The 16708-nt window shown below is 40.2% G+C and overlaps 1 protein-coding gene across 2 annotated transcripts in view; it reads right to left on the reverse strand.

Annotated features, from left to right (window-relative positions):
- MED6 (mediator complex subunit 6) overlaps positions 1-8220 on the reverse strand; it is a 48035-nt gene extending 39815 nt beyond the window's left edge. Inside the window, exons 1-3 of one of the 2 annotated variants that reach the window (XM_059890257.1) lie at positions 8181-8214; positions 1517-1676; positions 350-441 (exon numbers count right to left, since the gene is read on the reverse strand). In XM_059890257.1, coding sequence (XP_059746240.1) covers positions 350-441; positions 1517-1676; positions 8181-8202 — 274 coding nt within the window. In that variant the 5' untranslated portion in view covers positions 8203-8214. 2 annotated transcript variants of the gene reach the window in all.
- Positions 8221-16708: the final 8488 nt, after the last annotated feature.

Consider the following 16708-nt stretch of genomic DNA (forward strand, 5'->3'; position numbering starts at 1 on the left):
CCAGGAATTAAACATGATTTCCTTCTGAGAGACTAGAATTTTGACAGGCATGTAGAGGATGTAGAGGATGTCTACATGATCAGCCCTCAATAAAAATTCTGGACTTAAGAGTCTCTAAGGGTCTTCCCTGAGCAGACATCTTATGCATGTGGGGGTGCATTTCACTACTGGAGGGAGGGTGGACTTGGTGTGGCCCCTCACAGAAGGGAAAGCATGGGAAGCCTACACATGGATTCCTATAGATCCCTAAAACAGAACCCAATCCAAAAACATAAGAACATACAGCTCAGGAATCAATATATCATGGTATTTTAAGAAGAAAATAATACCTGAAGTTTACACATTTTACCTTGAGTAGGGGACTGCCGCTGTTGCTTCCGAATGATAAAAAGAATGGGCTCTTGAGCGTGTAAAAGGATGTATTCCACTCCAACCATCTGACTGAAAACAGGAGACAAAAATTCAGAGATCTATGAATGCCCTACAAACAATTCTGCAGAACATTCAATTATATAAAAGCAGAGCAACATTGTAAATAGGATAAAACTGCCTATGTGTGATATTAAAAACTGGCTGTTCAATAAAACTGGCTGTTTTTCCCAGGTAGGTGGAGCACAGATAAAGTAAGATTTGGTTTTTAAACAACAATAAAATTTCTCTATAAAAATTCATGATGAACTTGTGTTAAGAGTATTTTCAGTCATGAAAGTACACTGAACTTACATTTCAAAAAAGGCAACTAAAATACCCACGATGCATCTTGACCAAAGAGATCTACAAATATATATAAAATATTAAAATATACATGAACACTATATCTGTCCTAATTATATATCTCTACTATATATTCTACCCAACCAGAAAACATCAAACCTTATCCTCACCTCCAACAAATTTTCTTCTGACATACTATATTTAAAAGCAACATCAAGATGCTTCAGTAAATGTACATATTTACCTCACAATGAAAGCTATTTAAAATACAAGAAATTTAATTACCTGGAATCCACGCTCCCCATGTTTAGCTGACAGAGGAAAAACTCTATTACCCAGTTGTTTCAGAAACTTTTGTATCAGTAATAAATTCTTAATTATTTAGCATCTGAAGTCTGAAGAATCTTGCTTTGTATTTGTATGGCTAAAATTTTACTTGTCATACAAAAAAAAAATGTTCTATAAACGGCACTATGGATTAAGACATTAAATTAGATGTAGAGGAGATAATAAATACAGTTACCTGGTTAAGGACAACAGAGCTGCATTGTTAAAATCAATGACATCTACATCTAAACTTCATACTGCATTTTAAATGGTCTATAATATAGGAAGTTATAAAGAAAAGACTTCCTAGGTTACAAGTGACTACTAATAATTCTTTTGCATGTCCAACTTGTACAAACAAAACTCCGGTTCTTCCAAAACTTCTACTCTGTACTTCATGATCCACAGCTGGGAAGAAATATTCATTACAAAATCTGTAGCTGGCAAAGATGCTACCTTCTTACTAATAACTTACTTTAAGTGCTCTAAAGTTAGCCTCTGCATTTTGACCACTTCGTTATTACATGTCCTGTCATAAAAAGGATTACTTCTTTCTGAAAAATAATCCAGGACACTTCCACTGTTCAAAATAGGGATCCAGGAACTGTCAACCCAAGAGATTCCCAGCAGATTATCTTTAAAAAATAGAAACAAAATGATAAAGGATGAGAAAAGAGAAAAAAATCCAATCCAACAAACATTTATTATGCATATAACATAGGAGGCACTATGAATATAAGAATGTCATGGATCCTAAACTATATACCCTCACAGTCTAACAGAAGTGATAAGTATGCAAGAAAACAATGATAACACAACATTAAGAACTATAATAAAGATGTGAATAAATATATTATGGGAGCACAGTGTAGCGAGCAGAATACCTCACCTGAGGAAGAGAAATGACTTTTCCTGGGGTGAGGAGAAGGTGGGTTTTAGCAGGTGAGTTTTTTTGTGTGTGTGTGTGTTCATTTACTTTAATAACACTACATTTACCATGTTATCACCATGGAATGTAAATTCAGGTTAGACGAGAATTCACAAGTACAACAAAGCATTCTGTGATATACCAAAGTTTGTATAATGTCTGACCAAACTAGCTTGCTCATCAATGACTTCCATTGTAGGGATTTTATTTAGTTGATGATACTTTTGGAGAAAATAAACATACTGCACACATTTAAAAAGTGTTTTTCATTTACCTTTGCATTAGCACTTAAAATACATGTTACAAAATAATTTAAAATTATTCTAATATAACAGCAGCAAAATATAATTCTGCAATTACCAAAGAGCTAAAAGGATCCACAAGTTAAGTTACTCTCATGTTTATGATTCTAAAATAAATACTACTTCAAAGTGGCTCTGTTACCAGCTTTTTTTAGTTTTGGTTTAAAAACACACACAGACTTGCAGGGAGGTTTATAATGTTGTATTCCATGCACTGTTCTGAAAGGGTTCCTCAAGAGCCAACCAGCCCTTAAAACAGTACTCAGTCCACAAGGCCGTCAGAAAGTTACATTAACTGGGGTAAATAGGATTCCTACATTACATCAAAAGCATACGATATTCTGCAGCAACTGGGAGCATTTTCAGGATTGGCGTGTTGTCTTCTTTAGAACTAATTTCAACAGAAGAGTTTAAGAAGGTGGACAGGTACCACTATCAAGTGTATTTAAAAGTGACATGTTTCTTTTGTGCTGGTCTGACTCCCCTGAATGACCTAGCCAGTGAACTAGTCACCAGTAACTTGGTCACCAGGCAAATCAAGCCTGCAAGAAAGGAAGCCAATTTTCAAATTACCATGTTCTTGTCTGACCCAAACAATTTATTTTCAGCATAAACATATAACCTCAATATGAGATGTCTAACTAAAGCAAGCACCACCAAGACGACCAAGACAGCATCTCCTCTTCTAAGGTTTAGGTTTCCCCCAGAATTCTTGATACAGGGAATAGCCCATACCAAGAGTCATTGCTCCCACAACAAAGCCTTGGGCTGCCACACGCATGTGGATCAGGTGAACAGACATTTTAGTATGTCCCCTGCTCTTCAATCTATATAATCCATATGCAACAATTGCTGCAAAACCTGCCATTCCAATGGGGACAAATGGTGCCTCTCTAGCTTTTTGGATAAGTTTAGATCCCTGATCTTCATCATATGAAGAAAGAGAAATATCTGTGTCGCTTGACATAGTGATTGAAGACTCTTCAGACAACTTCAAGACGTTTCAGGTTCCTACCGTATTCTCAGCGGGTGAGTTTTAACACGATATGTTAAAGAATAGATAGAGGCTCACCATGGAGAAAAGAGAAGCAAAGCCAATTCCAAGCAGAGAGAATGTAAATACAAAGGTAGGGAAATATAAAAATACATGATTAAAGGTTTAGGTGAAGAAATTTTAAGACTTGAAATCTAGAGAAGTCTTTATTGGAAATCCTGAGTTTTTATAATGCTGGCAACTAATTCAAAAATTTTCAAACAATACTCATGTCAAAGAAAACACATCCACTGTCACTAGTCTGAGATCTTCCAGTTAAAGAGACAGAAATAAGTTAGGAAGCTATTATTATAGATGAGATAATAATGATGTAACGGGGGCAAATGAAAAGTTGAATGCCCTTAATTACAGCCATACAATGTCATATTTTAAAGAATTAAACCTTCAATTTTTCAAAATGGAAAAAGAAAAAGACAGACATGGAAAGTAGGGCTAGACAGCTTTAATTGAGCTTTTACTGGTTAACAGCTACAATGTTTCCTAACACCGACAGTACCAAGTCCCACTAGGTGTTAAGTCATGGATGTCAAACTGCCTATATAATACTGGTTGAAGGAGGTAGAACTGAAAACTTCAATCTCTTCTAAACTGTATTTCTGGCATCTATAAAGAAATCAGACCTAATTCAAGGTGACAAGCAATTTAGAGGAAAATGAATCAAATTGAAAAAGCAATTACACAAAGGTAAAACATGCTGTGTACATTATAAAGTAAAGGAAGAATAGATGAAGCATGTTAATGACCAAATAATCAGTAGAAATCACTGAGACAGCCCATCATAAATGGACCATGCCATAAACAAATATTTAACAGGCCAGGAAAAAACATTTTCAGAAAAAGAAAGGTTTTCCAATGAAAAACAACTAAAGATAATCATTATTTTCAGCTTTAAACACTACAGTTACTAAAGTTGTTTTCCTTAAACTTTCTCACACTTTTCTTTTTTATTTACTTAGGTACAATTATATAAAAGCATTTGCAGAAGAACAATTTGAGGTTGGTTTCTCCTTTACATAGTAACTATGTCTATATGGTGTTATAAGTTATCACAAACCATTATAGTATCACAGATCATTTCAGCATAGGCAGAAAAACAATCTGCAGAAGCAAATAAATGTATAATTATAGATTCTTCCTATCCACAATTATGGAGTGTTAATAGATATGGGCATGAGGCGATGAGGACCTAGTGGAAGGCAATGGCAATATACAGCAAGATAAAAACAAAAGAAACATTTCTAGGAGGGAAAATAGACAATTTTCTGAATGACCAATTATAAAGTCAGTGAGCTTGCTGCTGCTGCTGCTTCGAAGCCGCTTCAGTCGTGTTCGACTCTGTGCGACCCCATAGAGGGCAGCCCACCAGGCTTCCCTGGGATTCTCCAGGCAAGCACACTGGAGTGGGTTGCCATTTCCTTCTTCAATGCACGAAAGTGAAAAGTGAAAGTGAAGTCTCTCAGTCATGTCCGACTCTTAGCAACCCCATGGACTGCAGCCCACCAGGCTCCTCCGTCCACGGGATTTTCCAGGCAAGAGTAGTGGAGTGGGGTGCTATTGCCTTCTCCGGTCATCGAGCTTAGGAACCAGTAAATGATTTATGAAGGTGTAATGAATTCAGCTTGAATACACTGAGTTTACATATGGAATCAGACTCTCAGAATTAGGAAAAATTACAAATGTCATCTGATCCAAGTGACTGTTCAGTTAATTCTCTCTACAATTTTCTTCACCTGGCTGTTTCTTGATCAGCAATTTTATGTCATATTTTCCTCATTTAGTAAACTAGTCAAAGATAAAAAGTAAGGTGAGTATGACCTGGAAATAAATACAGAGAACAGTATTTTCCACTTTTGAACACTAACAGTACAGACACTAACTACTTTACCCAATAACTCAAGATTGGTACTATTATTAATATTAGTTTACAAAAGAAAAACCTGAAATACAGCAAGGTTAACTCGTCAAGGTCACAGAACCACTAAATGGTAGACTTGAGATTTGAAACCAGGCAGCTCAGCTCCAGAACCCACACACCTCTACACTTGGCGGCCTCAAAATCAAAATACTGAGTCAGGAGAATTTCTGAGAGAAGTCAGGGCTGATACCACAGATTTTGAGACCACTAGTGGAACAACAAGTGCTGTCCTGTAGAAGAGGTAGTCTAATCAAATTCATTTCCTCTTCTCCACTCCTTTTGCCAGTATCACATCTAATCTTCCAAGTGTCACTTGGACAGCAGCCTCCTTAAGGGGCTTCCTGTCTCCAGATCTTCTCTCAATCCTATTCAGCCTTAAAAATGCCACTTATACGTTTAAAAAAAAAAAAACAAAAAACGATTGATTTGATTATTTTTGGCTCTGCTGGGTCTCTGTTGCTGTGAGCGGGCTTTAGAGCAGGGGCTATGTTTGCTGCGGTGCATAGGCTTCTCACTACAGTGGCTTCTTTGTTGCAAAGCACACTAGCCCACTAGCTGTGGCCCATGGGCTTAGTTAGTTGCCCCATGGCATGTGGAATTTTCCCAGACCAGAGATCAAACCTGTATCCCCTGGACTGGCAGGCAAATCATTAACCACTCGACCACCGGGGAAGCCCAACTTGTACATTTTTGAGTGAGAGCTGCATAATACGTCATGATATTCTATGCAAAATTTAATTACGTCACTTCTTATTTAAAGAACAGCAGTGCACCTACAGTCTAAAAGAACAAGGTCCAAATTCTTTAACATGGCATTTCACAATCTAGCTCCACTATTCCTACTTTACTGCCCACAATTCACCGTCACACAGCTGAATGGCACAAGGAAAAAGCAGTGACAACTATAGGACTTCAGGCGAGTTAACCTCCCCATGCCTTACTTTTCTCATCTATAAAACAAGGATTATTATGTATGTAAAAGGTTTAGTACATTATAAAAATCCAGTGTTAATTTGATGATGATGGTGGTAGTGCTGATAGTCAATTTCATTTAAGATTAATATAACTGACCTTATTTCTGGCTTAACCAAGGCTAGCCTAGTTTGGGCCTCTTTTTTCTTTTTTTTCTAGTTTATACACTTTTTTGGAAAAAATAGAAACCTCTTTCTCAAAAGGGTATAGGTTTACCAGAAAATTCAAAGGGTCAAGTTAGATTAAACTCATTTCAAATGTTACTAATTTCTGCAAAGTCTTTCTCCAGTTTGCAAGGGAGAAATAATGGTTTCTTTCTCTATGTTCTCATAGCAGTTTCTATATACTTCAATTATTAATTATTAATAACCCACAAATACAAATGTGTTCCTATTAAATGATGACTTTTTAAGAAACTGGGGCTGTGGGTTACTAATCAAAACTAGCACAGGATCTGACTGGTAAAAGTTAGAAAAAGTTTATTAATTCATGATTAAGGGCTAAAGGTAAGTTACTCTACTGGTCATAAATTTACACATACTCCAGTATCCAAAGATGTTCGTTTACAAAATAGTTAACTGGGTGGTGTGTGGCTGTAAAATAGAATACCTTAGCTCTCCCACATAGAAACTACCTAAGATCACAGCCCAGTAAAGAGAATACACTACCAAAACAAGCAGACTCCAACTACTACTTACCATCTCCACTGTTACCACCCTAGTCTGAGCTATCCCCAAATCCCCATTCATTACAAAAATGGCCTTCTAACTAGCCTCCCTAATTTCACAATTGCTCTCCTACACTGTTCTCAGCAACCAAGGTGATCATAAGAAAAAGTAAGTTACATTATGTTCATCCTCTTTGGTCTGAACCCTCCAGTGGTTCTCCGTTTTTACTCAGAGGAAAAGCCAAAGACCTTACAACAGCCTACAATTCCTATATGACCACATCACCAATTCTCTCTGACCTCCTCTACTTCAGGCCTCCTCACTCACCCGGCTTCAGCCATACTGGCATCCTTGCTGTTCTGACACACCAGACACATTCCCACCTTAAGAGTCTCTGAAATGGCCTTAACAAATCTAAATAAAAAGTGAAAGTCGCTCAGTCGTGTCCGACTCTTTGCGACCCCATGGACTATACAGTCCATGGAATTCTCCCGGCCAGAATAATGGAGTGGGTGGGTAGCCTTTCCCTTCTCCAGGGGATCTTCCCAACCCAGGGATTGAACCAGTTCTCCCGCTTGGCAGGTGGATTCTTTACCAGCTGAGCCACAGGGAAGTCTAAAGTTATGAAGACTAAAGTCTGATAGACTTTTTATTTTTTATTCAATTGCAAGCGAGAGCGTGTTAACATGGCCCTAACAAAGCTCTCTGACAACAAGCGAGTAATGAAATTAGGTACTTGATATTCTCACTTATAATGAAAGAAAAACATATAGTAAGCATTATTCAGAAATGCTGAAGATCACTAGACATTTTGACAATATATAAGTGACAATATATTTGCAATGCATGTGCCAGACTCCAATTTGGTCAATAAAGAAAAAGGAATATCAAACGTCAGGATTAAGGCGGCCCCCAGGCCAAGTTCCAAGGATGAACCAAACCCTGTCGGCGGCTCATTACCCCACCCGCTTCTCTATCCAAAGGCCGTTCCTTCACCCGGATAGAGAGCCCCAGCCAATACTGATGGAGAGATATGTATGTAGAACAACACCGCAGCTATCAGGGCTCAAAGCCCAGGGCTTCTTCCAACCCCCTTCGTTTTAACGTTTCTAAGACTCCTGAAGAACTGCGAAAATGTAGGCGGTTTTCCGCCAGATTAGAGCTTCGAGTCGTTCAGAAAAAAACAATCACAAGAGCTTGGCAGACATCATAAAGGAACCAGAATTTTGCCCTCAAGAGCTATAAATCCCTAAACCAGGCCCCAGACAATCAGAAAACAAAGGATGATAACACAGGTTACCTCGGATATCCACCGCCGCCATAACTCCGAAAGCGTTCTCAGGCCCTTCTTCCGGCGCAGAGAAAACGTCACAACTCAGAGACGAAAGAGGCTGCAGAGCGAGCGGAAGAACGTTGAGGAGGAACCAAAAGAGGGCGAGGCGAACAGAAGAGGGGGTGGAGCGGCGACGGGAGAGGGCGGGACTCAGACCGAGTGGGCGGGGCTAGGAGGCGGAGTGGGGAGGGGAGGAGGGGATGGGAGAGCCTTGCTGGAAAGAGCTGCTGCTCTTGCTGGATCGCTTCAGTCGTGTCCGACTCTCTGCGACCCCATAGACGGCAGCCCACCAGGCTCCCCCGTCCCTGGGATTCTCCAGGCAAGAGTACTGGAGTGGGGTTCCATTTCCTTGTCCAATGCATGAAAGTGAAAAGTGAAGGTGAAGTCGCTCAGTCGTGTTCGACTCTTAGCGACCCCATGGACTCCAGCCTACCAGGCTCTTCCGTCCGTGGGATTTTCCAGGCAAGAGTACTGGAGTGGGTTGACATTTCCTTCTCCATGCTGGAAAGAGAGAGCAGATTCAAAGAAAGGAGAGGTAGAAGCAAGAGATGCTATCAGGTTAAAAGTTTGAAGACTTTGAGAAAAAAGGGACTGAGCAGAGGCCTGCCCAACGCCCATCTCTGAGGGATTCGAAAATTCCACCTTGATCTGTGATCGTTTTAAAAAGACAAATTCTGATTGTGCAGAATTGGGGGTGGTAACATTTTTAATTTTAAAAACTGTTGCTGGCGTATTCAGTGAACTGCTCAGTTTAGGAGCCACTGTACTGTTGTTAGTCGCTCAGTCGTGTTGGTTTCTTTGCGACCCCGTGGACTGTAGCTTGCCAGGATCCTCTGTCAATGGGGATTCTCCAGGCAAGAATACTGGAGTGGGTTGCCACGCCCTCTTCCGGATCTTCCCAACCCGGGGATCGAACCCAGGTCTCCCACATTGCAGTCAGATTCTTTACCGTCTGAGCCACCAGGGAAGCCCAAGAATATTGTAGTGGGGAGCCTATCCCTTCTTCAGGGGATTTTTCCCACCCAGGGATCAAACCAGGATCTCCTGCATTGAAAGTGGATTCTTTACCATCTGAGCTACCGGGGAAGCCCTTAGGGGCCACTGACCATTCTATTTTTCACCCCACCTCAAGTGTGGGGATCGGACAGGACTAAGCAGGAGGAATTTGACAGCTATTAGATTTATGTAACTAAGCCCATTAAGAGTCTAAACCTATTACATACCTTTGAGACAAAATTTTCACAAGACAAGGCTTCCAGCACAAAACATTAACAAGAAAGGGAATACCCTGGGTCCCTGAGTAAAGACTTAGTGTCCAAATTCCGGGTAATCTGGGCTAAATAGCAAGATGCCTCAGAGGGACAGTTCTGGAATGGGGGAGCTATAGGAAGTCTTAGAAAGATTTGCAAGCTCCAATGTGTCTCCATAAAAGCAAAATGTTGAGGATATTTGCAAGCAAGACACAGATCCCAAGAAGAGAACCCCAAAATCTGAAGAAGCCCTTTTGTATGGGGATGAAGTGTTAGTGCCTGTATCTTCTCCAGAATTTAGGTAGTGTGAAGGTTCCCCCAGAATTTAAGCACAGAACAGTGGTAAGGGGTGGGGGGTATGGAGGGGGTGGGGGGCAGAACGGCCATGAATTTACTGGAATTTTCTATGTTATAGACTGGGAATTCAAAACTTTTAACTCTAAGTGACATAAAAATATATGGCTTTGTTTAACTCCAGTTTTTGAACTTGGATTTTATGCTTGAGATGGTATGTATACGTGTCCCAACAAAAGTATGCACACACACAGGGCAGAGTTTTGTTTTCAAAGGAGGAAGGCCTGGTGGGGCCTGGTTGAGGAGGCATTCCAAAATAGGGGTTATCACATCCAATAAACAGAACTGTGAAACATCAAGCTTTCTGTTTTGTTTGTTATGCTTTCTTGTACTTTTATTAAGAGAAAATAACAGAACACAGATCCTTAGGTAATAAAACATACGGTAAGCATAGTAAGCCAGACCTGGGAGCTCAGCCTTTATCTTGTAGGCAGTGGGAGAAGTGTAATTGTGATTCCATTTTATCAATTTGAAGATTATCCAAAGAACATGAGTTGGAGGCATTTATAAGACTAAGAACAGGGAGTTGGTTTAGGAAACTACGGCAAACAAATGATGTCTACAGGCATACAAAGGCAGTGGTAGCCGAGGGAAGAAAAAGGATGACAAGTATTTAGAAGATAAAATCAAAAGGTAATTAGTGACTAATAGATGAGTCTGATGAAGGAGAGGCAGGAAATAAAAAATTATTCCCAGGATATTGCTTTATAAGACTAAGTGCTCCTGGAGAAGGAAATGGCAACCCATTTCAATATTCTTGCCTGGGAAATCCCATGGACAGAGGAGCCTGGCAGGCTGGACTCCTGGCAGCTGGAATCAAGATTGCTGGGAGAAATATCGGTAACCTCAGATATGCAGATGACACCATCCTAATAGCAGAAAGCAAAGAGGAGCTATCTTTCACCTTGATGAAGGTGAAAGAGGAGAGGGAAAAAGCTGGCTTAAAACTCAACATTAAAAAACAAAGATCATGGCATCCAGTCCCATCACTTGATGGCAAATAGGTAGGGAAAACATGGGGAAGGTGACAGATTTTATTTTCTTGGGCTCCAAAATCACTGTGGACAGTGACTGTAGCCATAAAATTAAAAGACGCTTGCTCCTTGGAAGAAAAGCTATGATAAACCTAGACAGCATATTAAAAAGCAGAGACATTACCTTGCTGACAAAGGTTCATATAGTCAAAGCTATGTTTTTTCCAGTAGTCATGTATGGATGTGAGAGTTGGATCATAAAGAAGGCTGAGCACTGAAGAATTGATGCTTTTGAACTGTGGTGTTGGAGAAGATTCTTGAGAGTCCCTTGGACTGCAAAGAGATCAAACCAGTCAATACTAAAGGAAATCAAATCCCTAATATTCATCAGAAGGACTCATGCTGAAGCTGAAGCTCCAATACTTTGGCTACCTGATGTGAAGAACTGACTCATTGGAAAGGACCCTGATGCTTGGAAAGATTGAAGGCAGGAGGAGAAGGGAACAACAGAGGATGAGACGGTTGGATGGCATCACCAACTCGATGGATATGAGTTTGAGCATGCTCTGGGAGTAAGTGACGGACAGGGAAGCTTGGCATGCTTTAGTCCATGGGGTTGCAAAGAGTCAGACACGACTGAGCAACTGAACTGAACTTAACTGACACAAATCTGGAGTATCTATTGCTTCATGGACAAACCGCTCAGAGAAACAATTTGCCTTCTCAGTATTCATTCATCTAATCATTTTTATTTACCTGTCTGTTGTGGGTGAGTATCAAATGGCCTGTGAACCAATATTGTCATACAAATTGGAAAGTGATGTAATAGATGTTACTATTACAGACTTACAGAAGACAAATCAACTGTAAAGCTGCTGGTGAGCAGTGGAATAATGGGGAAATCATTCTAAGCTGAAGATGTTTAAGGTTGTATTTTTAGATGATAAAACATAGTTGTACACATGTCTATGCTCAAAGATGATACAAATAATTCATAATTAATTTGTGATGCAAATTTTATTATCCTTCTTACCAGAAAATTCTATCTACATATAAGAGTTTGTCAGATATTAAAAGCTAGATTAGATATCACAATGAAGGACTGACTTCCCTGGCAGTCCAGTGGTTAAGAATCTGCCTGCCAAGGCAGGGAACATGGATTCGATTCCTGGTCCAGGAACTAAGATCCCAAGGAGAGAAGCGACCACAATGAGAAGCCAGTGCATTGCACCTAAAGAGTAGCCCTTGCTCTCTGCAACTAGAGAAAGCCCTCATGCAGCAACAAAGACCCAGCACAAGCCATTCCAAAAAAAAATTTAGAAATCACAGTGGTATTTGTAGCATTTTGATATAGAATGAAAATAAATTTAATTTTGATGTATAGTTAAAATTGAAATAAGTCAAATTTGAAATTAAAAACAAGTTCAAAGTGGTATATAAAAATCACAGTTGTGTGTACAAATTCAGTAAAAATATTTTTTTCCATACAGACATAATGAACATAAGTAGAAAGAGTTTTACTAAGGTAGACTCTTTGAATTATTTGGTTATGTTAATATTGCTTATTATTAATGCAAAGCATTAAAAATACCTGACTGGACTCTAAGAACCTCCAAAATACAAAAGCTTGATCCTGGCTCAAAAGTTCCTGATGGAATTACAGTTAAAAATATCATTATCACATGGCACATGGCAGTTCAATATCGTTTGTTCAACCATACTCCATGAGATACAACTGGAATAAATGCCAAGGAAAAAAGGAACTACAGTTGGTAACGACTGTTACTTTGGTCATTTGTTTCACCCAAATTAATATAATTCTACATATAAAAGGTGGCTAAGTTAAAACATAAAAGTTAGAACACAATTGAGTTGGAGAAAATGTCAGCAAAAATAAAATAATAGTCCATATTTACATATTAAGTACTTACAACATGCCGGGCACAATGCTAAGCCCTTTAAAAAGATGACTGCATTTAATCGTCCCAACAGCCTCATATGGTTTAAGGGTTTCCCTCATAGCTCAGTCGGTAAAGAATTTGCCTGCAATGCAGGATACCCAGGTTCAATCCCTGGGTCAGGAAGATCCTCTGAAGAAGGAAATGGCAATCTGCTCCAGTATTCTCATCTGGAGAATCCCATGGACAGAGAATCCCAGCTCACAGAACCAGAAAGTAGAATGGTGGTTGTCAGGAGCTAAGGAAAATGGGGGCAAAATTGCTCAAGGGTATAAACTTTCAATTATAAGATGAATAACTCTGGAGACTCTCACGGTGATTATAGTTAAGTAATACTGTACTGTATACTTGCAACTTGTTATGAGAGTAGATCTTGTCTTCTCATATGCAAGGTGATGGATGTGTTACCTAACTGGACTGTAGTAATCATTTCACAAGTGTATGTATCATCACATTGTACAACCTAAATATATACCATTTTTATTTGCCAATCGTACTTCAGTAAAGCTGGAAGGAAAAAGTCGTCACCTTATGTATGAGGAAACAGAAGCTGAGGGAACTCAAACAAGTCACTTGAGGTTACAGTGATCAATGGTGGAACCTAGGTCTCCTGCTACTGCTGCTAAGTCACTTCAGATGTGTCTGACTCTGTGCGACCCCATAGACGGCAGCCCACCAGGCTCCCCTGTCCCTGGGACTCTCCAGGTAAGAATACTGGAGTGGGTTGCCATTTCCTTCTCCAATGCATGGAAGTGAAAAGTGAAAGTGAAGTCGCTCAGTTGAGTCCGACTCCGTGCGACCCCATGGACTGCAGCCCACCAGGATCCCCCATCCATGGGATTCTCCAGGCAAGAGTACTGGAGTGGGGTGCCATTGCCTTTTCCGATCTAGGTCTCCAGTCTCCTGTTAATCACTCAGTCATGTCCAACTCTTTGCGACCCCATGGACTGTAGCCCAACAGGCTCCTCTGTCTGTCCTCTTGCTTGGAATTCTCCAAGCAAGAATATTGGAGTGGGTTGCCATGCCCTTATCTAGGGGATCTTCCCAACTCAGGGATTGAAGCTGAGTCTCCCTGCATTGCAGGCAGATTCTTCACTGTCTGAGCCACCAGGGAAGCCTCCCTACTCTTTCCCATTTTGCTATTCTGCTTTTAACATATTGAACACAACAACCAAAATTAGAACTAGTATGAAAAGATGATTATGATTTTTTCCTAGAAGAGAAAAAACAACAGGCACTTTGACTGGGAGAAGAGCTGGCACAAAGCCACAGAAGTGGACAAGATTTTGTTCAAAAGAGAGCAAGTATGTTGTGCACTGAATGAACAATATGATAATGCTGGAAGATGATGATGAAAGATAAGATCCTTGGGCCCCATTTGTTTCAGACCTTATTTGCTTAAGAGTTTTGACTTGATCCTAAAGGCATTGGCTAGTCAATGGAGTTTGTTAATTGATCATGGGAACTCATGTCACTGTGAATTAGATGGAATTCACAATGGAATTAGATGGAACCTGAGCGATAGTTCCTAACAGTCCAGACAAAAGCTGATGATGGACAAAACTAAGGCAGGAACTACCAAAGTAATGGAGATACAGACCTTGGAGGGGTCAAAGAAATTTGCTCTCCTCTTCCCCCAAGCCTGCAGATACAAATACTTCAACTGGCTGTTGAATATGTGCAAAAATGGAAATGGTCAGCAAAAAAGTGCTGAGTTTTTCCACACAACAATATTTCCTGCTGTGGGCTCTTCTTTACCAATCCAGATGGGAAATTATTACTTGTAGACTTCAGAGGAAAAGGTAATTACAAAATTCATTAGACTTCCTGAGTGAAGAAGTGCAATGTCTTCCAAGAAAATAATTAAACCACTGTGGGCCAAGAGCCTCATCTGTATAATTTAAAGCTATGCAGTGGGTCATTGTTTATGTCTCAAATCTAGTCTACATGTAGCTAGTTCATAATCATGCTTCATCTGGCCAAAAAAATTACATTATGCTGTAGGCCAAGCAAAAATATTTTTTAAAGAGGTTTTAATATCCTCTCCAGTGTAGTTTTATGTGCATATGGAGTATCCATTCTCCTTTTCTCAGAATATTTGAATCTTGCTAGAGTGAAAAGAAAAAAATAGAATATATAGCATGTATAAGACAAAGCTCTTATTTCAAGAGCCCAGAGTCCTTAATAACACAAAGTTAGGATGGAACATTCTTGTATCTATTTAAAGGTCAGGGGACAGGGAAAACAGGCAGATGTGTGCCAAGCTGCCAGGTGTTGAGGTGTTCAACTAGGATTATAAGCCAAGATGAAAGTAACAATCAAACCTCTTTATTCATTTCCTGCAACAGTGCAAGTGAGAGGTGAAAGAGAAAGGCATTGGCTCACTTCCTCCATGGAATGGCCCCAGGCAGGGATCAATGGAAGCACAGATGGGAGATTCAATCTCACTGTCAAGGAGCCCTGAACAAAAAGCTCCGGCTTTTTAATGGACCTGTGTGGCTACAGGAAAAAAGCAAAGAGCTGGGTGTGAAAAGTACTGAGTCAAAGTGAGAAAAATGGGCTCAACCAAGGGTCCCGGATCTTGGTAGAGGGCCTTGGAAAACATCTCAGCCAAGGTGGTTTAGTGGTTTAGATGTTAAGTCGTGTCCAACTCTGTGTGACCCTATAGACTATAGTTGGCCAGGTTCCTCTGTCCATGGGATTCTCCAGGCAAAAATACTGGAGTGGGCTGCCATTTCCTTCTCCAGGGGATATGCAGAACCCAGGATATCCCTGGGTTTCCTTCCCAATCCAGGGATCAAACCCGGATCTCCTGCATTGGAGGCAGATTCTTTACCAACTGAGCTACAAGGGAAAGCTACTATCTCAGCCAAAGCCCCGCATAAAGAGACTTGGTCTGAATGGAGGTAGTGGGCTGGGGATGCAGATATGAGCATGGCAGCCCAATGAGGCTTGAGTTCATTGGCTGCAACTCCCTCCAGAAAACTACAAAGCACTGGCTGTGCACCAAGTATGATGTGGGGAGGGCAGCTTCTCCTATGAGGCCTGCCAGGCCTGACCATACACAGGATTCTGTCTTAGAGCCGCACTACTCAATGTGAATCCAGGAGAAACCAGACCTGATAAGTTGAAGTAGATTCATGTGTCCAGCGTGCCAACCTGCCAAAAGCCATAAATTGTGAATAGAGAGCATAAAGGAAATTTTTTGGTCTAATGTTATGCAACTACTAAAGGTTGCCATCTTGATTTTGTGCTTTTTATCTAAGAAGCCCAAGTACAGAGTTTAGGCCCAGGGCTTGGGTAGTGAAAGGAGAAACTGGGATTTTCCCTCCTGTTTCCCAACTTTGCTGATTTCTCAGCATTCTGTACATTAGACTTTGAGAAGAGAAGGGAGGAGAGAAGGGGTGGTGCTCTGAAAATATTTGACCTTCTCAGTCCGGTGAGCACTCACTGGGTCAGCCTTCACCACTTTCGAAGTAGACATCAGCACATACAGCATAATTTCAGAGCAGTGGCAGAAGGTTCTTCATCTGGCCTGATGCAACTTGTTTCACTAACATCTCTTCAAATTGTTTCCTAATTTCCATTCTCACTGCCTCTCACTTAAGTTATTATGATAGACTTATGGATTACAGTCTCTGCATCTGGTTTATTTTCCCCACTGGACCATTTGATAAGCCTTAAAAGACATAGAACCAGAGCTTCTCTGGAAGTTAGTTATGTAGAGTTGGTAATTGAAGCTCACAGGAATGAGTAAGCTTTCCTAGATAGTGATGTAGTATTAAAAAACAACAATAACCAAACTCTTCCACTAATGAACTAGGGAGAGAGGACACATCCATTTTTTTCCACTTACTCAATAGATAATTATTATGAATATTTATTTATACCATTATACCACTAAAGATTAAGAAATCCTATCCAGGAAGTAAGGAGGACAATAGGGTGGAGTTTTCAGC

This window comes from Bos taurus, chromosome 10, assembly GCF_002263795.3.
Source record: "Bos taurus isolate L1 Dominette 01449 registration number 42190680 breed Hereford chromosome 10, ARS-UCD2.0, whole genome shotgun sequence".
NCBI lineage: Eukaryota > Metazoa > Chordata > Mammalia > Artiodactyla > Bovidae > Bos > Bos taurus.